At 38.5% G+C, this 26,099-nt stretch overlaps 1 protein-coding gene across 1 annotated transcript; it reads right to left on the reverse strand.

Annotated features, from left to right (window-relative positions):
- Window positions 1-1,194: 1,194 nt before the first annotated feature.
- On the reverse strand, window positions 1,195-25,552 carry trmt11 (tRNA methyltransferase 11 homolog). The gene is made up of 13 exons (XM_062063505.1): window positions 25,314-25,552; window positions 24,891-24,956; window positions 23,588-23,661; window positions 23,335-23,416; window positions 21,047-21,139; window positions 20,579-20,713; window positions 15,434-15,590; window positions 15,234-15,314; window positions 14,961-15,125; window positions 11,952-12,024; window positions 11,739-11,873; window positions 6,636-6,756; window positions 1,195-2,295 (listed from the first exon to the last, which is right to left on the reverse strand). The coding sequence occupies exons 1-13, from the start codon at window positions 25,389-25,391 to the stop codon at window positions 2,158-2,160; spliced, it is 1,398 nt and encodes a 465-aa protein (XP_061919489.1). The 5' UTR covers window positions 25,392-25,552; the 3' UTR covers window positions 1,195-2,157.
- Between the last annotated feature and the right edge of the window lie 547 nt (window positions 25,553-26,099).

Consider the following 26,099-nt stretch of genomic DNA (forward strand, 5'->3'; position numbering starts at 1 on the left):
ACATACAATAGCTGACACGACTGAAACTTTTTGGCATTTTTACCACTGTACTACACATTTTGTAAATAATAGTGAAGTGGTGAAAATTGGATTACATCATCCAACATACATTTTTGTGTTGAAACGTGTCAGCCACATAAAGGATTGTCTATAAATAGAATGTGGGTTGCTAGCAGATTCTGTATATATAGTGCATCAAAGCAGTCCCCATACAGTCCATAACTACTAAGCGTGTGCAAAATTCAAGAATTTGTAATTTATTTTATTTTAAAAAAGTGAACTGTCATTGAATTGGGTCCACTTCACGGGATGTTGAATTTGTATTACAGTTGCCACATCGCGGTTCAAATATTGTAGCTTCAAAACATCGCAGATTTTATTGGAAACATTTTTTAAGCATATTCTTGGTCTTGAAATTAAGTATTTACCAGCATACACAAGTCTTAATAAACTAAAAAATATCAATACTACAGTAGTACTGGCCACTAGAAGAGACCAAGCGAATCAAAGTGCGTTGTTCAGTATCGTGGCCACTGATTGGCTCAGCCTCAGACAGTATTACTGTAGTGGATTAAAAGCATGTCAAAGTGACTGAATGGTGTTATTTCATATCTAGAGCAGTGGTTCTCAAACTTTTTTCACCAAATACCAACTCATACCACCACATTGACCAACATTAAAATACAGCAGCATAGTAGGCCTAAGTAATCAATAAAAACAAGGCAGAGGTGTTAACAAGTATAATTAATATTTTTGGACACTAACATTACAGTTTCAACAGTAACACTGTTTGACTATAGGAAAATAAAACAATGTACTTTAAATGATTCTTTGGCATACTAGTAAATGGAGCTCACGTACCACCAGTGTTGGGACTAACGCGTTACAAAGTAATGTGTTACTGTAACGCCGTTTGTTTCGGCGGTAACTAGTAGTCTAACACGTTATTTTTTATATTCAGTAACCCAGTTACCGTTACTACATGATGCGTTACTACATAAAAAAATAACGTAAAATATTGCAGTATCGGCTAGAAACAAAAGATCTGAGTGTGTTTTATTGGAGCGCTGTGGTGTCGTCCTTCTGAATCTCTTGTGTCACAAGGAAGAGGCGCGCTCTGGGTGTGGGGAGGGGGGGGGGGGGGGGGCGTGTCTGTGTTTACTAACAACGGAGCCGGTGGAGAGTATTTCGCCATGCGAACAATAGTTGGCATGCTAGAAAATTAACACAAAGTATCAATATTCATGACTTTCAGTTTTTTACCAACAAAACTGGCTAAATTTTTTATCATGCTAACACTTACTATGCTAACAAGATAGAACCAAGTAACAATATCAATGACTTTTAGTTTTTTACCAACACAACTGGATCAAAGACTTCATGCTAACACTTGTGATATCTTAGCACTTTAGTTTTATACCTATAACATTGGCTAAAATCCTATCGTGCTAACACTTAGTATGCTCGCAACATAACACAAGTAGCAATATGTATGTCTTTTAGTTTTATATTTACAAAATTGGCTAAAATTCCACACTGCTTACACTCACATTAGCAAAATAGCACTGGGAAACAATATCAATTAATTACTTTTTACCCCACATGCTAACATACTCCCTGAACTGCTCATTTAGCATGTTAGAATTGTAATTATAATTATACTTCCTGTTTGCAACCTCAATACAGATTCATGGAATGGAGTTGGAATTTTGGAGACATTGTCAATTCAATATTGGTTTATTTGCTACTTGCCGTGTACACTGAGTAGATATAGGCAATGAGTTAATTGCTTTTCATAATAAAAACTCAAAGGGTAATCTTGTACATGTATTAAACAAATAGAGGAAGGCATAAATAACAAACTTCAAATGTGTTAAAAAAACAACAACAAATACACTCACCAACCACATCAGGAATTAATACCAAACAATGGCTGCATTAACAAGTTCTGTATTTACATGATAACGTTCAATTATGAAGTTGTAGTTTACAGTGGTGTAGGTAAACTAATACAAATAACTACCCGGTAAGTAAAAAGCACTTTACATATATTTAAGTGCAGTATATGTCACTAACAGTATTAAAACAAACTAAGATTTATCATCTTTCTAAAATATTTATTACAGCCCTTTTTTGGAAAATAGATGACCTAATTACTTAAATGATTGTGTCTCCTTTGGCATTAGATTTGTTCTCCTTGTTAAGCCTCTTGTTGACTCCACTGAAGTACTTCTCTCTGAAGCCGTTGTGTCCCTGGTAGGGGCAGAAGCGAGGGTCCGCCTGGCTGTCTAGATCCTGTGAAGAAACAAACAGACTTTTAGGCTGCCTGATTGCCTCTCAAATTTGTCATTTGAGTTATAAAGATTAGAGTACATGGATCAAACCCCATGCCCACTGTAATTATATACAACCTCCCCAAAGGTGAAATAGTTCAAAATAAAAAGTGGTGCTACAATATGAACAAAATATGTGTATGTTGTAGGGCTGGGCGATATATCGAGTTTGTAAGATATATCGATATATTGTTAAACAACATATGAATTAAGAAAATATCGTAATATCGATATAATTTATTTCACGTTAAAATGACCAAACACCGCTTATTTGTTGTTTTAAACCCCTCCCCTTCCTCTTTCCAAGACGTGCTTGCTCGTATAAGAACATCCATGATTGGTTGGTTGTTTACTATGATGAGTCACGATTCATTGAGATTAAGGCAAAACATTATGGGCAGGTTATGGAACCAGAAAGGGAAAACACAACAGACATCCCAAATGACGACGAGAGAGTCGTAGAAGAGAAGAAGGAATATTCAAGTGGGCGATTTATATATTAAAAAAACTAGTGGAAGATGGCAGAGGGATTCTCTTCTTTTAGCGATGTAGACGACGTCCAGGAAACCCACAATGTGTCTACTTGGCCACATTTGGACAAATGTATGCGTCTGGATAAATCATTCATTTGAGTTGTTTACCATGTAAACCCAAATCAAAACTGTTCCAGGGTTGCGAAGCCGGGCATATTTCGCACGAGAAATGCTGCCAAAAATGTATGCCAAAGTGAGGAAGATCATAGCTGCACAATTAAGTCAAGTCACTTGCTTGGCGCTGACCAGAACCGTACATGTGTGACAGTCCATTACATCGTCGACTGGGAACTAAAGAGTGCCTGCCTGCAAATTTATTTTTTATCTGAGTTTGATACATGTTATTTACTTTACGTAGATATAATATTTTTCTATTTTATTTGTTATGTATTCTGTGCTCCTTAAACAGTTTCTTTTCTGTGGTGTTAATTTTGCTCAAAAATTCATATCTTTATAAGTATACTTTCACCTGAAAATATATTGAGATATATATCGAATATCGAGTTTAAGTAAAAATATATCAAGATATACTTTTTCGTCCATATCGCGCAGTCAGAGTATGTTTTTTTTTTTTTTTGATTGATTGAGAAGCTTGACGTCTTAAAGAATTGAATCCATGTAATGCTTTAAAAAGGCAAATGGATGGCACAAAAATCCAAAAGGCTTGTTTCCATTGTGGTCCATTGTGATCTCACATTTTAAATTATGATCAACATGCTGATTTATGTCAGCCATGTCTGACCAGTTACAGATGCTTTCAGACAAGCCACAAGAAAAGAGAGAGATGAATTGAATACGTTGAGTGGAAGTGTAGACTCAAATTGCTGGGTCTGTAAATCGTCAACACCTTCCTTTTTTCCTCCTCACTAATGTAGCCATGCAACCCAGAAATCAAATTTCATGCCCCCAAGGCCTTACACATGTTCATACATAAAAGATGTATACATGAAAATCACTATTACAACAATTGAACAACAAGGTTGCTGGCAGCATCATGCGGTATGTTTTTGTCAGTTGCAAGTAAGCCTGGGGTGTTTACAAATGTTGCTTTCTCATTAGTATTTTTTACCATTATATTTAAAAGGTCAGTAGCTTAATTATCCTAAATTATTAAACAAAAAAATAGAGTGTCAAGCTGTTAGCAAAAATATTGAATAACTTGTTGAAAAAACTGGGTCAGGTGGTTTGTTTTGTTGTCTTTTTGTTGCCATCACTTTCCAACAAATTTTACACACTGGCTCATTTGTCCATGTTAAGGGCTCATCTTTCTCATTCGACCCAAAAACTAAATATTCCCACACAAGACAATTGGCTTTGCAACTATAGTTTTTCCTCCTAATTCTTGTTACATTGCGCAGCTTCTCACTAACGAGTCGTGACTCTGAACCCTCTTGCAAAGTGAGAGACAACAAAAAAACACACACGGCTATTTTTAATTGATTTATTCACTATCAGCTGAGGTCTGGTTAAAAGTGGAACTTAACTCAAGGTAGTCGTAATTAAAAAAAACTTTACAAAAATTTACACAACAATTATGCCTCAAGGAAAAACTTTCAGACATCTGGTAAAAAAGCTGAAGTGAAATAGCATTTTAATGTTTCAGAATGACACTGACCCTAAGGAAACTAAATCAACAAAAACATACCCAGAATATTTTTTTTATCATGCTTTGGAATGGCCAGTCAGAGCCCAGACCAAAATCTGTGAGTAAAAAATCTCCACTTGTGTTAATCACTATAATGGCTGCGTGTCGAGTCATTTTCAACGGTTAGTAACTATATACAGTATACATGGTAATCTGTATAAACTACTTGAAAATATATTGTCTCTTGATATTAGGGCTGTGTTTAATTAAAGTTGTCATAATATGATTTTATTTTGTACATTTAAAACACTTCCTTGTGGTACACGTAATATGTAATGGTAGTTCTTTGTTCAAAATGTTGCATAGATTATGTTTTAGAGACCATCTTCAAGCCGCTTTCTGACTGTCTCCTCAGAATGTGCCGTTTTGTGCTATGTGTCTTATTTACGTGCCAACGCCCTCCTCCAGGCTAAACCCCCTTCAGCTGTGTCTCTACTCAGTCACCTATGTTGTAGTTTTTAGTCCCTACATATAGAGTCTACTAACAAATATGATATTTTTTATTACAAATGACAACAGCGGAGGATGTACAAGCCTGTCTGCCCTAAAACAAGAGGATAGAGAAAAATAATTGAGTACAACTGATTACAAATTATGGACTCACGTGAACCTCCGCCACATAAGGAGATATGAGCTGATTTAACTAAGGCAAAAAACGTCACTAAAGTCTCAAATTCCAAACAGCTCGTTTCACATTTTTAGGACCTATGGGGAACCCAAATGCAGAAACACAGGTACCAAAAGGTGAGAAATGTTGGTTTTGCATAATATGACCTCTTTAAAAGTCTACAAGAAACATGAGTGGTACACCTAGATTGTGCTACGAGTGACGTGGCGATAAGAGCGGGGTGCCGACATAGTTTGCTCAAAGATGAGAGAGAAAGAGAGCAAATGGCCCAAAAGTTTTGCCATCATTCAAAAGTAAAAAAGACAGACATCGTGGTGAAATGTTTGCACTGTCAAAAACAGTTGGCATTTCACAATATCAGTACATCAATGATACAGCACATTAACAAAATTATCCTGCATAATAAGAGCAGCAAACTAGCAGAAACAAGGTAAAAGTCTATTTAGGTAGCTATTGCTAGCTCACCTGTATGGTATAACAAATGTTTTGTTTGTGTTTTATCTACAGTTTGAATGTAAATGCTAACAAGTTGTTTGTCCAATAATCTAACCTTTTATACTCAAATGAATACATTTTAAATGTGTATGTGTTAAATTGTTAAATACATTGTGAATTAATTTATCATACTTTATCGGATAGTTTAATTTGGTTCTTTCTTTATTGTGGTTTTCGGTTATACTGTTGTTTTACCCTTTTTAAATATAAGTAATATACCGTGATGCTATAAATGTCAATGTTATGTGCATTTGGAAGAAGAAAGAATATGGGCCATTAGAAAAATCCCAACTACTTTCCCAAAAAGAGGCATTGAGACTAAAATATTTGTTTTATTTGATTACTCGATTGTTTGACTACTCTGCAAAATTAATCAATTACTCGATGACTAAACTAATTGATTGTTGCTGCCCTACATAATACTGGAAAAACTGTTGGTGAAGTGTGAGGGAGATTTTAGCTACATTTTGCATTTTTATGACAATAAAATATATGTAGAGAGATTATTTTCCTTATGCCAGAAGGAAATAAAAGAGGCCAGCGCAGAGCGTGCACATGCACTGACATGTACATGACGACTCATGTGGTTACTTATGAAAGAAAAGTATATGCACAGCAAAGACAGGCAGTAATACATGTGCTCCCATTTTACATGAACTGCATCATATCTTTGTGACTGAGCATGCTCACACACACTGTAATGAACACACACGTTGTTACTGTGCATGTGTTCCTGTAATGTATAATAACAAAACATAACTTACAACAGCATGCTCCCAAATGTCCTTACTTTAATTGATGCAAACGCAATTCCATTATCAGGTAAACATTTAAGTTACACGAGGAGACAATATGCTTGACGTTTTCTCAACACATCAACATCACGTTTCCAACAGAACATCCATGCACACATTGTACACAAGCTCAGTCATTTAGATTCCTATGTGAGTGGAGTCTTCATGCACACATTATATGTAAATAAGTGCCTTCCTAAAACACACCTTGGGTTCTTTGACCTTCTCCATGGTGATCAGGCGGCGGGATGTGTGGCTTGATAGCGTCTGCTCACAGTTGCTAATGAGCCGCAGACATGGATGAAGGGGAACCATCTCCTCACAGTATCTGCAAGTATATATCAGTGTCCAATTACAAGCAGAGGCTGAAAAGACACTATAATATGAAATAAATTATAATTGTTATTATATATTTAGGGTTGCGCTACATAGACGATATAAATTATATACATTAGGCAGACGATAATTTGAATCCATCCATCCATCCATGTTTTACCGCATGTCCCTACTATCATTATATTGTGATATTTTTATTTTAAAGTTATATCATGATAATGCATGTTGATGGCATTCTAGCTGTGTCCCACAAATTTGACAGCGACAAGCAATGTAGCATTCTCGTTAGCGGCTAACGCCCCTTCACAATGCAAAGTCACTTCCAAGTCAGCAATCTTTGCCTCCATAGCGGCAAATAAACGGTTTCTTACTGGAGAATGAGTAATAGCTAAACATGACACACTACACACGGAAGGAGGATATGCTAGCCGCTAACCGCAAGCTAGAGCTCTTGAATCATGTTAACAAAAGTGGGCAGATCGATACAAATATCAACAGTAATGATACCAGGTGTAGAGTTAGTATATGGTCGATACTACAGTGGTTAGATCAAAAGTGTTCATCATCAAAAAAAATTGGCTGTTGCTATGGTTTACAAACTCAGGAAACAAATCTCTGGACACAGGAGGACTTTAAATGCAAAAACTAATGATTTAAATCAGAGCCAATAATAGGAACTAATGTAATTGATATTGTTCAATCAATCAATAAATCAAACTTTATTTGTGTAGCACTTTTCATTCATAAAATGTAGCATAAGGTGCTTTACATTTAAAAACATTTGAAAACCCTCCCACCCTCATTACATAATCCCAGGTTAAAAGAGCCACCTCCAACCAAACCCCATTTTCTTTCTATCACACTCATAATAAAAGTCATGTAAAAACACATGTCACTGAGCACGGAAGAACCAGGTGAGAAAACACTATCTTAAGGAGCTCAGTGCACCAGGAGATGCATGATGAGGGGCCACGACCGTAGCGACCTTGATCCAGGGCACACAGCAAGGCACTATGGAGTCCTCTCGCCGAGGAACCTATGAGCCAGAGCCACAGCAGCCGTGGCACATCAGAGCTCCCAGTGCACAGGGCACCCGCTGAAAAAATGCTGGTCATAACTTTACAACTAAAATATATTAAAATGATAAAATAAATGAACATCCATCCATCCATTAATATATTAATATGATACAATATAATTAGTGAAATTAATATTACATATATATGTAGTTGAAAAATAAATAAAAGTAATTCAATTGGTATGTGGTAAATAAAAGCTAATAAATACTAGATATACAAACAGTTAAACAGATAATACAAATGATAAGATAAATAACAATATTAGTTAAACGTCAAGTTAAAAAGGTGGGTCTTGAGCTTATTTTTAAAAATCAGAACATTCTCTGCAGCTCTGAGGAACTTCGGCAGGCTGTTCTACAAAAGGGGGGCGTAATAATGTAAAGACGCCTCCCCGTGGGTATGGGTCCGGATTTATGGAATAATTAGGAGGATGGAACCGAAAGACCTCAGGGACTGCGAGGGCTCATATGATAAATGTGACTCGGAAAGATAAGAAGGCCCGAGACCACTAAGTCATTTAAAAAACAGTAAAATATTCTTAAAATCGATTCTGAAACACACGGAGAGCCAATGCAGTGATTTTAAAACCGGTGTAATATGGGCTCGCCTTCTGGTCCTTGTTAGCACGTCCTCGTTGTAGTGGTTTTGTACTTGTTACACCTAAAACTAATATAAAGTATCCAAACAACAGAAGATGAAGGCATATTACATTTTAACAGAAGTGTCGCTACAACCATGTTATAAGAGGAAGTAACCAACTCTCAACAGTAAATTAACAGGGCGATTAATAATAGTTTTGAGAAAATAATACAACCGGAATGAGACAACATTTTACCACATACAGTCGTGGTCAAAAGTTTACACACACTTGTAAAGAACATAATGTTATGGCTGTCTTGAGTTTCCAATAATTTCTACAACTCTGATTTTTTTGTGATAGAGTGATTGGAGCACATACTTGTTTGTCACAAAAAACATTCATGAAGTTTGGTTATTTAAGAAATGTATTATGAGTCTACTGAAAATGTGACCAAATCTGCTAGGTCAAAAGTATACAGACAGCAATGTTAATATTTGGTTACATAGATAGATAGATAGATAGTACTTTATTGATCTAAATAGATAGATAGATAGATAGATAGATAGATAGATAGATAGATAGATAGATAGATAGATAGTACTTTATTGATCTATCTATCTATTTATCTATGTAACCAAATATTAACATTGCTGTATTTATACTTTTGACCCAGCAGATTTGGTCACATTTTCAGTAGACTCATACTACATTTCTAAAATAACCAAACTTCATGAATGTTTTTTGTGACAAACAAGTATGCATGTCCCTTGGCAAGTTTCACTGCAATAAGGCGCTTTTGGTAGCCATCCACAGGCTTCAGGCAAGCTTCTGGTTGAATTTTTGACCACTCCTCTTGACGAAATTGGTGCAGTTCAGCTAAATGTGTTGGTTTTCTGACATGGACTTGTTTCTTCAGCATTGTCCACACGTTTAAGTCAGGACTTTGGGAAGGCCATTCTAAAACCTTAATTCCAGCCTGATTTTGCCATTCCTTTACCACTTTTGACGTGTGTTTGGGGTCATTGTCCTGTTGGAACACCCAACTGCGCCCAAGACCCAACCTCCGGGCTGATGATTTTAGGTTGTCCTGAAGAATTTGGAGGTAATCCTCCTTTATCATTGTCCCATTTACTCTCTGTAAAACACCAGTTCCATTGGCAGCAAAACAGGCCTAGAGCATAATACTACCACCACCATGCTTGACGGTATGCATGGTGTTCCTGGGATTAAAGGCCTCACCTTTTCTCCTCCAAACATATTGCTGGGTATTGTGGCCAAACAGCTAAATTTTTGTTTCATCTGACGACAGAACTTTCCTCCAGGTCTTATCTTTGTCCATGTGATGTCAGATGAAACAAAAATGTTTTTTGTGAGAAACAAGTATGTGTTCCAATCACTCTATAAAAAAAATAAAAGTTTTAGAAATTATTGAAAACTCAACACAGCCATGACATTATGTCCTTCACAAGTATATATGCAAACTTTTGACAGCGACTGTATATACCCAGCCAAATTAAGAGCCTTTGTAACCCGTTTTTAAATGGTTCTAATATTTATAATAATAATATATTATAATGTATATAATTATCACAGGAGATTTTAGGCCATATCGCCAAACACTATTTTATATCATACAATAATATTAATGTAATTTGCATGAATTAAATTACAATCTAATTATGTTGTTGCCCCTTTAATAACAAATACATCATCCATTGTTCCAAATTAAACAATACTCGATTTCTTAGGATCACACCCCTTTTGTCTCGAGTACAGTATGTCAGTCATCATTTGTCAGTAACTAGTAATTAGTCTGCTTTACAACTGAAATGACTGATGCTCAATAACCTCTCGATGATTTCTCTTCAGCCATCTTGTGAGAATTTTTTGACGTGATTTACATACACTGTAGGCAGATTGCCATTGCTGCAATCACACTCAGAGCTGTAGATATGTACACACATTGGGGTAAAAGAAACATGATATCAGTCATATAGATCCTCGGATTAGGCCCAAGAGACAGACCACGTTTGGGCTTCTACACACAGATGCATACAAAAGCACGCAGGGGTCAGCATGTACACCACACAGACAGACACAGTTGACATATATCTGACTTGCATGGCCTCAGATGTTTATTTTGGCTATGCTCTGACAGACAGAGTCAAGCACTAGTAGAGGAGTAGCCAAGACAAATGTGTGAACACGATGACACACGTGTGGTTGTAAAGGAGGCCACACACATCCATACATACTGTATGTGTGAATTTGTGCTACATATACCAACACACACAATTGAGGAGCGTGGCGAAGTTGGTAGAGTGGCCGTGCCAGCAATCGGAGGGTTGCTGGTTACTGGGGTTCAATCCCCACCTTCTACCATCCTAGTCACGTCCGTTGTGTCCTTGGGCAAGACACTTTACCCTTGCTCCTGATGGCTGCTGGTTAGCGCCTTGCATGGCAGCTCCCTCCATCAGTGTGTGAATGTGTGTGTGAATGGGTGAATGTGGAAATAGTGTCAAAGCGCTTTGAGTACCTTGAAGGTAGAAAAGCGCTATACAAGTATAACCCATTTATATAAGCTTCAAAGGTTACTAATGTTTATGTATTCGCTGACATGTACACAAACACTTGCAGGAAAACCCCACGGATGCAAAATTATGTCATCCTCATTTCTTCAGGGAAAAAAAAAGTTTCATCCCTGCTCGGTTTTCTTCCACAAATGTCTTTTGTTGCTGTTTGTTGTGGTTTTTAGTCCTACCTGTACCAAGTAACACCTGCAAATGCAGTCAGAGCTAACGTTGTTTCATGTAGCTTTGGAGCACGAAAAAGTACTCACGGTTTTTCAGTTGTGGTTTAACCGAGCCCTTATGGGACCCACCTGCATATTACTCACTGTAAATACTGTAACTTACAGATGTATACACATCCTGGACAATTTTACAGAAATGGCAGTAACGGTGTTGGAGAGAAAACTTTTAAAGGAAAGTGTGCTGAAAAACTTTACTGGTTCTTGTCTTTGCGGTATTTATTACACAAAACCAACATCGAGCTTGTATAATTCTGCTGTGTGCTGTTGTTGGTGTGAGTATGCCCCCTGCTGATAGTTTATAGTACTACCCTGCAAGTTCAGTTAAAAGTTTAAAACAAGAAAAACTAAATTATAACTAATCATCAATGACCTTATCTATACCAGCCCTAATGTCATTGTAAAATGGTGACCAATAGTGAAGCGATAATCAACAAATGGTGAATATTATTTTATAGAAGTACTCTATGTCATGATGTGATGATGCTATAAGTACAATCACTTACTCGGGTCGATGAACAGGCAGCCAGTAGACCACCCTCCCTCCCGTGACCAGGTGATGCGCAGAAAAGTTTAACAGGTCAGCTAAGATGTCACTCAAGTGGTAGGACTGTGACACAGCCACATGTGACTCAGCATAGCTGGAATTAACAAAATATTTGGAATACACCTGCAATTTATCCACATTACCACTGAGGTAAAATATCACAAGAACTTACATGCTATCCGGAGGTTTTCCAGTGTCTTTATGGGAGCCAGTTCTTCTTGTAGACTCACGTATACCATATGGAGCTGAATATAGATGAGAATAGATTATGAGCCTATATTGTCATTGTATGTCTTAAACACAACAATGAAATTGAACAAAGTATGAAATTGGTGATGCAATGCCACAGGGTGCTTCATATGTAAACATTGCAATGCAACATGCAACAAACAACTGTATTCCTTTCTGCATTATGAGAGAAGAACAACCGTAGCGGTCGGGACAGTACTTTTCACATGTGAATCGATACAGTATCAATTCCCAGTAATTGGGAATCGACAACAGACTCAATGGTACCAATTTTCACTACTTTTTTGTGTTCAAATGTGTAAAACATGTTTAAGTTAGTTTTTTAGTTATTCATCTAGTTATTATCTTGTTTTCCTACACTTACTGTATGTCTCATTTGCAAGTATTATTTAGTACACCTTTGTCTACAGTTGCAATTTCAAGATGTTAGAGGGCAGTAGTGTATAGACCAGGGGTCGGCAACCCAAAATGTTGAAAGAGCCATATTGGAGCAAAAATACAAAAACAAATCTGTCTGGAGCCGCAACAAATTAAAAGCCATATTACATACAGATAGTGTGTCATGAGATATACATTGAATTGAGATGACTTAAAGGAAACTAAATTAGCTCAAATATAGCTAGAAATGAGGCATAATGATGCAATATGTACATATAGCTAGCCTAAATAGCATGTTAGCATCGATTAACTTGCAGTCATGCAGTGACCAAATATGTCTGATTAGCACTCCACACAAGTCAATAACATCAACAAAACTCACCTTTGTGCATTCACGCACAACGTTAAAAGTTTGGTGGACAAAATGAGACAGAAAAAGAAGTGGCATAAAACACGTCCTAGAAAGTCGGAGAAAGTTATACATGGAAACAAACTAAGGTGAGTTCAAGGACCGCCAAAATTAGTAGGAGAAAACGGCGCTCGCCAAATACTCGAATCAGTGAAGCATGTTTAATACAAACAGTGTGCTTTATAACAACTAGGGAGGTTTGTGTCATGTTTGTCCTCATACAGAAACCATATTAAAACAAATTTATTTTTTTCCCCCTCATCTATTTCCATTTTTCATACATTTTTGAAAAAGCTTCAGAGAGCCACTAGGGCGGCGCTAAAGAGCCACATGCGGCTCTAGAGCCGCGGGTTGCCGACCCCTGGTATAGACCTTAGCCAGGAAGTTGTCTTTGCAATTAAGTTGAATGTACCACTCTTTTCTTTTGTTGAGCTCTATAAATGTTCAAACTGTATTGTATTGTATTTATTACACACAAGCTGTTTGTAACATGCATCTTATAGTTTTGATTACCAAATTTGAAGGTGTTTAAGTCACCATCCAAAATTGCTAATGATAGGTAGCATGTCTATTGCAAATCCAATGTAAATTAGCATTGAGCTAGCGCATTTTGAAAAGTGTTGCATTACTGTATACTTTTGAGCGCCTTTGTCTTGCTTTGGTGGCATTGAAAATTGTAACATTTCCTAGAGGCAGTCCAGCTGAGATCACTGTGAGTGCTTGACTGCTTGTTTCCCGGCCAAGTGTTTGAGCCGGTGCAGACTCTGCAACAGGATGTCATGTCGCATGCAACAAAGGTATCGAAATATGGAACTGTTTGTTTTTATGTGAATCTGTGCTTGGTAATACCAACAGACTTCAGTCAGTACCTTTTAAAAGTACCGAATTCAGTACCCATCCTGACGTAGCGGTGTAAAACTGCACAGCAACATTTATCGAAATGACTAGAAACACCACGGAAACTGCAAACTATATAAAATTACCCATATTGTTGAATAAATACCTATTTGACAGTGTGAATTAATACTGGTCAACAAAAGCACCATGAAGATTCTAGCGGGAACTGTCATTCAACCCTTTTTCGATTACGCATGCACCTCCTGGTACCCTAGCACCTCCAAAACCCTCAAATCTAGACTCCAAACATCCCAGAACAAGCTAGTCAGATTACTTCTAGTCCTCTACCCCAGATCACACCTCACTCCTACCCACTTCTCCAAAGTGGGCTGGCTCAGGGTGGAGGACAGAGTAAAACAACTTGCACTGAAACTAGTCTATAAAAACCGCTACACATTCCTGATACCGAAGTACATGTCAAACTACTTCCTTAAAGTAAATGACCGCCATAACCACAACACCAGGGTGAGCTCCACTAACCACGTTAAACCCAGATTCCGATCTAACAAAGGTCTTAACTCATTCTCTTTCTATGCCACATCAATATGGAATGCACTCCCAACAGGTGTAAAAGAAAGGGCATCTCTATCCTCCTTCAAAACCGCACTAAAAGAACACTTCCAGGCAACTTCAACCCTAAACTAACACCCTCCCTTCCACATCATACCTCCCCGGATTGTAAATAATCAAATGTAAATACTTATTCTTATGCTTTCTGATCTCTCTCTCTATGTCCACTACTTGCTGTACATATCCTACCAAGTAGTCCTACACTGTTCCAATGTCCATTTCTCTGATGATGCAATTGTTGATGACTGAAGTGTTGATATCAACCAAACGTAACCCCTCCTCCACATCCCACACCCCGGATTGTAAATAATGTAAATAATTCAATGTACATACTCTGATGATTATCTTGTGTGATGACTGTATTATGATGATAGTATATATCTGTATCATGAATCAATTTAAGTGGACCCCGACTTAAACAAGTTGAACAACTTATTTGGGTGTTACCATTTAGTGGTCAATTGTACGGAATATGTACTGCACTGTGCAATCTACTAATAAAAGTTTCAATCAATCAATCAATCAATTAATCAATCAAAACTTAGCTTATTATTGTGGTAAAAGCAGAATTACTGAATTGGTATACAATGTTGTATTTCCAATGTATTATTTATTACACCTAAATGACAGAAAGAAAGAAATTACATAGATGCAACAATAAAATATAAATTAACATACGATCTGTAATGATGGCATCAAAAATTGGGGTCTTCCTCCAAACAAGCTTGGAAGCGTCAGACACCATCACGTCTACAAACGTCTTCTCTGTTCCGTACTGTCGCAGGTTGGCTCGAATGTTTTCATCAGGTCCACGCCACTTTTGGTTTTTACGGCTTGACCTCCCTGGAAGAACAAGAAATCAGCACTACAGTTAAACAAGTCCCTAAATATTTTCACACTTGAATTAAAATGAACTCAATAAAAAAGACAACAATTACACACAAAAAATACCTTTGCCGTGGATAGTGTTGTAATCAATATCTGTTCCACACACGTAGGCTCCGAAATGAGAGCATGCGACCAGCAGACTTCCTTCAAAACATCAAGACAGGGTATGTTCTGTTAAAAGTCTGTATTCAATTCATAAACATATCTTTAATGAGTCCAATTCATGTTTATGGTCTGTGCATGAACTGCAAAAGATAACTCACCAGTACCAACAAATGGATCAAAGACAAGGTCGTGCTCTTTGACCCGAGCATGGTTGGCCATAATGAATGAGAGGCATGCTTCCATACTGGTGTTTCCTATGAAGTGTCGCTTCTTCACACTGTGCGAACGAATCAGTTCACGTTGGCCATCTGCTATCTGTGTCGGTAAACAAGGGTAAGGTAAAGAAACGGCAGTAAGACGGACGTGTTGATGCTTTGATGCATTGTTTTACAGCTACTCTTCATCTGCTTATTTATTTTATACTACAATAGTACCGCCACTTAAGAGTGTTTTGAGTAAAGATCTGTCTCACAGGTAATTGTTATGCTTTAAGTTGCAAGCAAAAGTTACAAGCATCTTCGTCATTATACGGCATAGCAAATGCCGAAGTTGAACCCTGTAGGATCCGACAAAAACATCCTGGCCTACTTGCTAGCATTGTAGGGAGAGATTGACAACCATGGAAAAAATTAAGTAAGTGTGAAGGACAGTGCTAAGAAGAAGAAGTAGTAGTAGATGTTCATTGAATTTAAAAAAATAAATCATCAAAAACATGACTAACTTGGCGCAGCAGTTGGAGCATTTCACTGTTATCCATGAAAATATGAAAAAGCTGCTGATGGTGTGTTTGATGGAGAATCAACTGGAAGGAGAAACCCACTCCCCAAGGTAAATGCTGTACATTATTACTACGTTATTGCATAAAACTACTGTCGTTTTTAGTGCTAAATTATATTGGATATTATATATCCTGCACTACCATGAGTTTATGTAACGAAATTTCGTTCTTATCTGTGCTGTAAAGTTCAAATTTGAATGACAATAAAAAGGAAGTCTAAGTCTAATATTGTCTGTCTATTTGTGTTGGCCTTGCGATGAGGTGGCGACTTGTCCAGGGGCTCCAGCACCCTCGCAACCCTGAGAGGGACATGCGGTAGGAAATGGATGCATGGATGTATGTTTTTACACAATATTTCTTATCGAAGTTCCGTTTTTAAAAAAAAAGTCATGTCACATGTTAAAATTGTGATGTTTTGGGGGACCAAACACTAACTAAATTGATTTCAAGGTATTTAAATGGGACACATTGATTTTCGGTACAAGTGTTTGAGTTAAGAGCTCCGTCACAGAACCAAATAAGCTTGTAAGTTGAGGCACTACTGTAGTGTCAATTTGCTGCATCCAAATACAGGATGTCCATAAAGTAGCTTTGCAATTGAAAACAGTTATCCCGAATGCAGCTTAGATAGGCTCTAGCACCCCACGCGACCCCAAAAGGGACAAGCGGTAGGAAATGGATGAATGGATGGATATTACGCAAGCAAATGCATAGTCAAATCTGTGGAAAGTATTACAAAATATGAAGTAGATATTGACTTTCTTTGCCTTGTTTAATACACCTTTAAGGGTGTACTGTATAAAAATATTAATTGCATGATGCTTGTCAAGGCGGTACTCTATTTCTTGCCATTTTGGTTTTAATTTGTCTCATCAATCATGGCATTGGCATCAGCGATATTTTGTTTTAGGGTATTGAAAACATGTGTAAATGTATTATTAGTCTCTACCATATGTATCCATCTATCTTTGTTCAATACATTGTATATCAAAAGTCAAAGTCAAAGTCAGCTTTATTGTCAAACAACTGTTTGTACAGGACATACAGGTGGACGAAATTACGTTCCTCTCACAACCACGGTGTCTATAAATATAAAGTGTAAAAGAAGAATAAAAAAGACAACAATTTAAACAGTCGCATGAGGGGGGGGAAAAATATACAGGGGAAGAAGATAATACCAGAATATCTATAATATCTATCTATTGTATATACAGTATTGCAACGTAAGTATTCAAGTATTCAGATGGGAGTGCAAAGTGCAATGTAAACAGTGTAAACAGTTAAAACAGTTAGCAGCATTTTGAGTCCGGAGTAAAGTGGCTAAGTGATAGATGGTGTGTGTGTGTGTGTGTGTGTGTGTGTGTGTGTGTGTGTGTGTGTGTGGGTGAGTGGGGGGGGGGGGGGGGTGGGGTGTAGTGTCTCAGTTCACAGTTCAGATCAGATTGCAGGGCAGAGTGAGAAGGGGGGGGGGCCGGGAGAGAGTTCAGCTTCCTGACAGCCTGATGGATGAAGCTGTCTCTCAGCCTACAGCTTCGAGCTCGGAGGCTTCTCAGTCGTCTGCCGGATGGCAGCAGTCTGAAGAAGCCGTGTGAGGGGTGTGTGATGTCGCCTGCCACGCGGAGTGCTTTGCGTGACAGGCGTGTGTTGTAAATGTCCTGGAGGGAGGGGAGGGGGGCACCGACGATCTTCTCAGCTGCCCTAACTGTGCGCTGCAGCGTCCTGCGGCAGGACGCCGTGCAGCCTCCGTACCACACAGTTATGCAGCTGGTCAGGATGCTCTCAATGACGCCCCGGTAGAAGGAGTGCATGATGGAGGCTGAGGCTTTTGCTCTTCGCAGTTTGCGGAGGAAGTAGAGGCGCTGTTGAGCCCTCTTGGCCAGTGATGCAGTGTTGGTCTTCCAGGAGAGGTCATCTGTGATGTGCACACCCAGGTATTTGGTGCTGCTCACTCTCTCCACCACCGCACCGTTGATGGTCAGAGGAGGGTGCTGGGTGTGCGCTCTCCTGAAGTCCACAACAATCTCCCTTGTTTTCTCTACATTGAGAGAGAGATTGTTGTCACCGCACCATGTGGCCAGTTGGCTCACCTCGTCTCTGTAGCCGGTCTCATCGTTATTGTGGATGAGACCTACCACAGTTGTGTCGTCCGCAAACTTGACGAAGAGGTTGGTGCTGTGCTTCGGCGTGCAGTCGTGGGTCAGCAGGGTGAAGAGAAGGGGGCTCAGCACACATCCTTGAGGGGCCCCTGTGTTCATGATGATGGTGCTGGATGTGTACCTGCCGACCCGGACTGCCTGTGGTCTCCCAGTCAGGAAGTCCAGCAGCCAGTTGCACAGCGACGTGTTCAGCCCCAGCCGGTCCAGTTTGTGAATCAGCTGCTGTGGGATGATGGTGTTAAATGCTGAACTGAAGTCTATGAACAGCATCCTGGCGTAGGAGTCTTTAGTGTCCAGGTGGGTGAGAGCTGAGTGGAGGGCTGTGGAGATTGCATCATCGGTCGATCTGTTGGCCCGATATGCAAACTGGTAGGGGTCCAGGGTGGGGGGGAGGATGGACTTGATGTGCTGCAAGACTAGCCGTTCGAAGCACTTCGTGATGATGGGCGTCAGTGCAACGGGACGGTAATCGTTGTAGCTGGATGGGGAAGCCTTCTTGGGAACCGGGATGATGGTGGTGGCTTTGAGGCACGTGGGAACAGCAGCTTGGCTCAGGGAGGTGTTGAAGATGTCCGTGAAGACATCTGTGAGCTCCGCTGCACAGTCTCTCAGCACACGACCAGGTATGTTGTCCGGGCCTCCAGCTTTGCGTGCGTTGACTCTGGAGAGGGAACGCCTCACGCTGGCCGAAGACAGGGACAGCACCTGGTCATCCGGAGGGGGTGGAGTCTTCCGTGCAGGCGTGCTGTTTTTTGCCTCAAAGCGTCCAAAGAACTCGTTCAGGCTGTTCAGCAGAGCGGTGTCACTGTCACAGGTCTGTGGTCGGGGTTTATAGTATATTTAAAATAATCCCACAGAAAGAAGTTCAGGGGAATGAGGTGGCCAGGTATTGAGCCATCCCTTCTTCAACAGGACCTACTGTATTTCATTAAAAGAGCTAATGGCTAAGTCTACACTTTTTTAACATATATGCACATATTTTTGCCTATCGATGTGTGTACTTGACTGAAATAAAACCACTAAACCAGGCGTGCCCAAACTTATTGCCTCCTAGGGCCAAAGTGAAAATGTACCAATGGGCCGTGGGCCAACACAGTGATTTTAGGCGTAAAGCTTCACAATACTAGTGTAGTTTCATCTCATACGTCATTATTTAAGGTAGTGGAGATCATCACGTTCAATAAATGGCAACTTGTTAGCCTTATGGACATGCCATTAATTATTGTGTAGGCTTAAAAGAGTATAAATATGTATTACACTTTGGGAAATTAACCTTTGGCGGGCCAAACGAAATGACTCAGTGGGCCCCACTTTGGGCAACCCTGCACTAAGCTAAAAAGTAAACTACCTGGAAAAACTCAAATTAAAAACTTTGATAACCATCGAATACATCAAACCCATCTGCTCAGTTGATTTTGTAATATACATATATATATATATATATATATATATATATATATATATATATATATATATATATATATATATATATATATATTTTGTAATTCCAAAACTTTGTCGACACCCTGTGTTGTTAAGGAACACTGTCATGGGTCTAACGGTATGGCATCCTCACAGTTTGGTTAATTTTAGGTAAAGCAAAGGAACACAATGCAAAACATTTAACTGTTTAGCTTTTGTATCCAATTACTTTTAAAATGAAGCATGGAAATGCAATTTGCAATCTGGTGGCAGGTAATCTCCAATAGATACAATCTCTGAATAAAACATTAACATTAGACAAGTTTGTGGAGGTGCATTGCAACACCAAATGTACACTTTCTGTCTCTCACTTGAAATGTGTACTGAGTGGAAAATCGGTACAGTGCTCTCGGTTCTGTGCAGCTGTGTACCGATTAAATCGGTATATGAATAATTAGGCAGTAACACATGATTGCTCCAAGATGCTACCTACTGGTGTGAAGTTCAATTTAGTTAATGTGGTAAATGTGAATAGAAAACAGTAACTGTTGTAATAATTGGCAACAATTATCTTAGCTAAAGAAGCCAGTCTAACAATATATCTTTTGCATTGCATTAAACAATAAACAATGCCCAGAGCTGATATGCCAAAGACTGTACTTTGGCGGTATGTGCCATCACCATGATTCGGAAGATGTTACTTCAAATCACTGGTACTGCTCAAATATTGTATTCTGACTCCAGTCTTAAACTATGCAGTATATAGGCTACTGCATATGAAACGAAAAATGGGTAGGATTAAATTAGTTTAGCTTCTTCCTACTTCTTATTGGGTATGTTGTAATGAGAATCTGGAAATATGTGATGTACCCTATTTGAACTGTATGCATGTTTGAAATAACCATATCAAAAATGTGTTTTGCAGTGAAATCTCACAGGTCTCTCACCCATCGGCCAAAATATATGTAATCTGGATGCTCAGGGATGTTGTTGGGGTCAGTGCCGTAATCTTCCAGCAAACAGAAGATGTGCTGAGGGTTCTTTAGGCTTACTACACCCTCAAATGGAAGATATTCCATTTCCTGCAGAGGGCATACACAACATAATATTGTGAATGTACATTCATTATAATTACACCTAATCACATCTGCACATTTAAAGATAAACAGTACAAGAGCTGTTCTAAAAAAATGCCACCTCTGTTGGACACATTTTTGAAGACAATTATCAATGAGTAACTTACAGCAATACTATTGTAAAAATGTTGTTAAATCAATACCTTTACAATATTGAAAATTGAGTGGCATTATGATTTTAAGTAGCTAGTTGTATGCAGCTCTTGTATGGCATATCTTGGGACTGTGCACACACAAACACACACACACACACACTATCTGACAAATTTGAATACTCACATCAATACGTTTAATTCTCTCACTAAACTCCAGGGTTTTGTTGAAAGTGTAAACATTTATTCTGTATGTTGAGTCTTTGTGCATATATGGTGACTGCAGACAGAAAGATATGCAGGTTTAATGAAACTGAAATGGTTGTTTCAACATTACAGAGTAAAAGTCTTACCAGTGATTTCCACAGGATTGCGAAACGGCAGCGAAACGTCATCGCCACTGCGGCGGACTCTTTCCGTTTTTATTTATGTCCGTTTCTACCAACTGAGGAACAGCGCCATGGCAGTGACATTCCGCATCCCTCCGCTAAATATACGCAAAGCTTCTATATGTGCTGGTCGCCGCAACAAATCCGTTCAATTTAGCTAAAATCTGATTTTATTGGACAGCAAGTCATGCACAAACACAAATTAAAAATGATCTGCTTTACTTTAAAAAAAAAAAAATGGTTTGTCTGTGTGGCTTGTCTTCTAGGCAATTCATATTTTATACTTTGAAACGTCCTAATGGGCGGGGACGAACATGAAGTCAACTTGTCAAAAGGTTTTCAGATGTAATTTCACCTTGTTGACACAAATGGATGAGGACATGCTGATTCTAGAGGTCCAAAATTTAAGGAGCATATATGGGCCTGTGTCAAATGCCAGCTGATACAGGGGCTGGGAAACCAGGGGAGTGGTTTGTATCAGTTGAATTGTGTGTGTGTGTGCGTGCGTGCGTGCCTGCCTGCCTGCCTGCCTGCCTGCCTGCCCACCTGTCTGCGTGCCTGCACTTGTTTACAACGCTCGCCAGGGATGATGATACTGTTGTGTTGTTGCTTGCTACAAAAAAATAAGTTGTCGTTCTGCAAGGCAAAACTTGAGTCAAGTTAATGCCGTCACAGACGCGCTCGCCTGTGGGTATTGATGTACGTCAAAGCTCAAGACATTTTACGGTATTTACTTCCAGAGGTGGTATAGAGTAGCCAGAAATTGTACTCAAGTAAGAGTACTGTTACTTTAGAGATTTATTACTCAAGTAAAAATAAGGAGTAGTCACCCAAATATTTACTTGAGTAAAAGTAAAAAGTATGTTGTGAAAAAACTACTCAAGTACTGAGTAACTGATGAGTAACCTGTTCGTTTATTGATGACGGCAACAAATAATGCACAAAAACATAAAAATAGCAATAAGCAAATTCAGAGCCAGGAATATCTCTTAAGCAACTAAAACAATAATATATATTAAATAATAATACATTAACATAAAAAAAAATAAGGCAAATTGAGCCACAATAACCATAGGCTCAGTAGGCAGAGATTACAAAGGAAAATAACAAGTTAGCCTTTACGCAAACCATAAACTGATAGGTGTGGGCTGCATGAATTGATTTACGTGGACCCCGACTTAAACAAGTTGAAAAACGTATTCGGGTGTTACCATTTAGTGGTCAATTGTACGGAATATGTACTGAACTGTGCAATCTACTAATAAAAGTTTCAATCAATCAATCAATCACCTGGGAACACACTGTGCACTTCTGATTGTTGTTTCTATGCATGCGTGTGTGTGTGCGACTGTGCGTGTGAGTGTGTCTCTGTCTGTCTATGAGGCTGCAGTGCGTTAATAAATGTCCCCACACGATGTACATTTGACAGTGATTCGTAGCAGGGAAGCCAACATCAGCCTACGGTGACAGCCAAAATATCTACTAACATTACTTACAGCGATGTGCTTCTTCAAATTTGACGTTGAGTTCATGTAAGCTTAAGCTTGTTAATCATGTGACCGCCTGGCTCTGTTTGATTGGTGAAACGGAGTCAAACGTCACCAGTGACTGCATTTGATTGGTGAAACGGAGTGAAACGTCACCAGTGACTGTATTTGATTGGTGAAACGCAGGCATGCGATAGATCCTACTTTGAAGGTCTGTCTGACAAACCAAAACAAACAAAGCGTGCATTAACAGATCGATAAAAATCAGTAGCGAGTTGAATGTAGATAAATGGAGCGGAGTAAAAGTAGTGTTTCTTCTCAATAAATATACTCAAGTAAAAGTAAAGGTATGTTGCATTAAAACTACTCTTAGAAGTAAAATGTATCCCAAAAGTTACTCAAGTAGATGTAACGGAGTAACTGTAGCACGTTACTACCCACCTCTGTTTACTTCAGTGTTTATGCCGTAGATTTGCGAGATCTCGTCAAAGTCTGTGCTATTTTGCTGCACGGCAGCGGCGCAACAGAATGGCGGTGGGGATTGCCGGCCGACAGACGGATTAGCATCCTGTGGAAATCAGGGTTTGGTAGTCACAGACCATGTTCTCCACTGGGTAGTTCAGTAAAGATGTTCTGAGCTCGCTGTGTGTCCGCCCGTGGCCCCACAGTTCAAAAGCAGACCTAAACAAACAGAATCATCACTTAATCACCGCGCTGAATATACCAAAAAGCATCGCAATGTAAAATAAATTCAAAGGCGACAATAAATGAAAACAGTGGAATAAGTGCGCAAAGTGCAGAATGATCAAGAATACTGATTGATTTAAGAACGGCAAGCATTTAGGTTCTTACTTTGCACAAACAGATCTGGCCATGATGCTGCGGACATCTTCTTCTGTCAAATCATCTAGACACCAGAACGGCGCCTTGGAGAGAGTGAGTGTCAAATGTACTTTTAATTAAGGAACTAAGTTCATCACATAGACAAAGATAAGATCTTCTGGAGGAAAGTTCTGTGGTCAGATGAAACAAAAATTGAGCTGTTTGGCCACAATACCCAGCAATATGTTTGGAGGAGAAAAGGTGAGGCCTTTAATCCCAGGAACACAAGTCCTACCGTCAAGCATGGTGGTGGTAGTATTATGCTCTGGGCCTGTTTTGCTGCCAATGGAACTGGTGCTTTACAGAGAGTAAATGGGACAATGGAAAAAGGAGGATTACCTCCAAATTCATCAGGACAACCTAAAATCATCAGTCCTGGGCACAGTTGGGTGTTCCAACAGGACAATGGCCCCAAACACACATCAAAAGTGGTAAAGGAATGGCTAAATCAGCCTAGAATTAGGGTTTTAGAATGGCATTCCCAAAGTCCTGACTTAAATGTGTGGACAATGCCAAAGAAACAAGTCCATGTCAGAAAACCAACACATTTAGCTTAACTGCACAAATGTTGTAAAGAGGAGTGGTCAAAAATTCAACCAGAAGCTTGTGGATGGCTACCAAAAGTGCCTTATTGCAGTGAAACTTGCCAAAGAACATGTAACCAAATATTAACATTGCTGTATGTATACTTTTGACCCAGCAGATTTGGTCACATTTTCAGTAGACCCATAATAAATTCATAAAAGAACCAAACTTCATGAATGTTTTTTGTGACCATCAAGTATGTGCTCCAATCACTCTATCACAAAAAAAAAAGAGTTGTAGAAATTATTGGAAACTCCAAGACAGCCATGACATTAAGTTCTTTACAAGTGTATGTAAACTTTTGACCACAACTGTATATACTTACAATGTGTATATAACAGCCTAATGGAAGTGTTTGGATGTTTTTAAGCGTATTATAGGCAGAATAGAGCGACTCCAATAGGCTCCATTGTTAGCAGACTTGTGATCACATTTACAATACATGAAAGAAAAACATATGTGTGTTTGTCTTACATAAGAATTATGAATGATAGGCACAATTTAAAAAAAGTGCAGTTCTCCTTTAAGTTGTTTTCCTGATGTATCAAATATGTATGTCATGCAATAAAATGCTGATTAATGATTTAAAAATTATACAACGTGATGAATTTATGTTTTAGATTAGAGTACCTATGATAAATATTACAGACTTCTAAATGTGTTACCCATTCATTAATAACAAAATTACCTTTTCTTTGAAATTTCTCCCAGGATGGATTTTCTTCCCCCTAAGAGCCAGCAGAGCTTCAATCTCCTGGAGAAAAATGACCACAAACATTACAACTATCATTCTAAACGGTTTGCAATGAAAGTGGTTACAGCCACACAAAGCTAGTATATGCTCCATAATTAGATACCAAATACATTTTATGACGTAACTAATGCAATCTGGCAAAGTGATAAATAACAAATAACTACCGCTTTAGTAGTAGTTTGACATAAATAAGGCTTCCAGTTACAGAGGTTGACTACAGGCGGGCTAAAGTCTGCAAGTGCGTTAGCGGGCCGCTAGCACACGACAAATAAATGTCTGCTGCTTTCAACAAATATCAGTACTGTTATTGATGAACAAAATATAAAAATGATGTAACAACAGTTTATCAACATTTACCGGTAACCTGAAGTCCAAATTGTCTTGAGCAAGATGTATTAAATACTGTAAGCATGATCGTCTGACAGGGGCTGCCATGTTTGTTGCTGACTTAAAAATACGTCCGGCTCGAAACTAAGTTGAGTGAAAAAAGAACCCACTGAGGCGCGTCGTTGCCATAAATGGCAAAACTGCAAATGGTTTCTCTTCTAAAAAAAAATGTGAAAATGAATTATACCTTTGCAGCCTCATTATACTATTGGCTAAGTTTTATATTCATAAATGTAAGTTTCTCAATACCCGACCTGTTTTTTCTGCCATTAAAAAAGAATTAGAACTCTACGTTAAAACACTCTCTTACAACCAAAAAGCTGTGAAAACGATGATGCTGTGTTCCAAATTTAAATTATTTACTGAACTTGTGTGAGCCTATGGCTTTGCACTGTGTTATATATTGCATTCTATTTTAGTTACTTTATTGAGTTTACAACCCCCTGGCACTGTACTGTTTTTGTACTTATTATTATTATTATTATTATTTCTTGATTGTTTGTAAATGTTGCAGTTTATAAATAAAGGTTTATAAAAAAAATAAAAAATAAAAATATTCTCTTCATACCTAACTGTGATTATTAAGACATATAAATAAATATGTTTTATAAATGCGTATGATAGGATACAAACAGTTAATTAGCATTTGATCAGGTGGATAATGCTGAATTATTTTAGTAACAATGGTGAACTTGCTGTTGTTGAGTGACTCATAATGTTTGTCTAATAATTCAACAATTTATTTATAACCATAAA

Source organism: Entelurus aequoreus, linkage group LG11, assembly GCF_033978785.1.
Source record: "Entelurus aequoreus isolate RoL-2023_Sb linkage group LG11, RoL_Eaeq_v1.1, whole genome shotgun sequence".
NCBI classification, from domain to species: domain Eukaryota; kingdom Metazoa; phylum Chordata; class Actinopteri; order Syngnathiformes; family Syngnathidae; genus Entelurus; species Entelurus aequoreus.

Coding starts and splice junctions, on each gene's coding strand:
- trmt11 (XM_062063505.1), bottom strand. CDS start 25,391: ATGGCAGCCCCTGTCAGACGATCATGCTTACAGTATTTAATACATCTT. Junction 20,714..21,046: donor AGAGAATTAAACGTATTGAT/GTGAGTATTCAA, acceptor TGCCCTCTGCAG/GAAATGGAATATCTTCCATT. Junction 6,757..11,738: donor CTGCCTGTTCATCGACCCGA/GTAAGTGATTGT, acceptor ATATACTTGCAG/ATACTGTGAGGAGATGGTTC.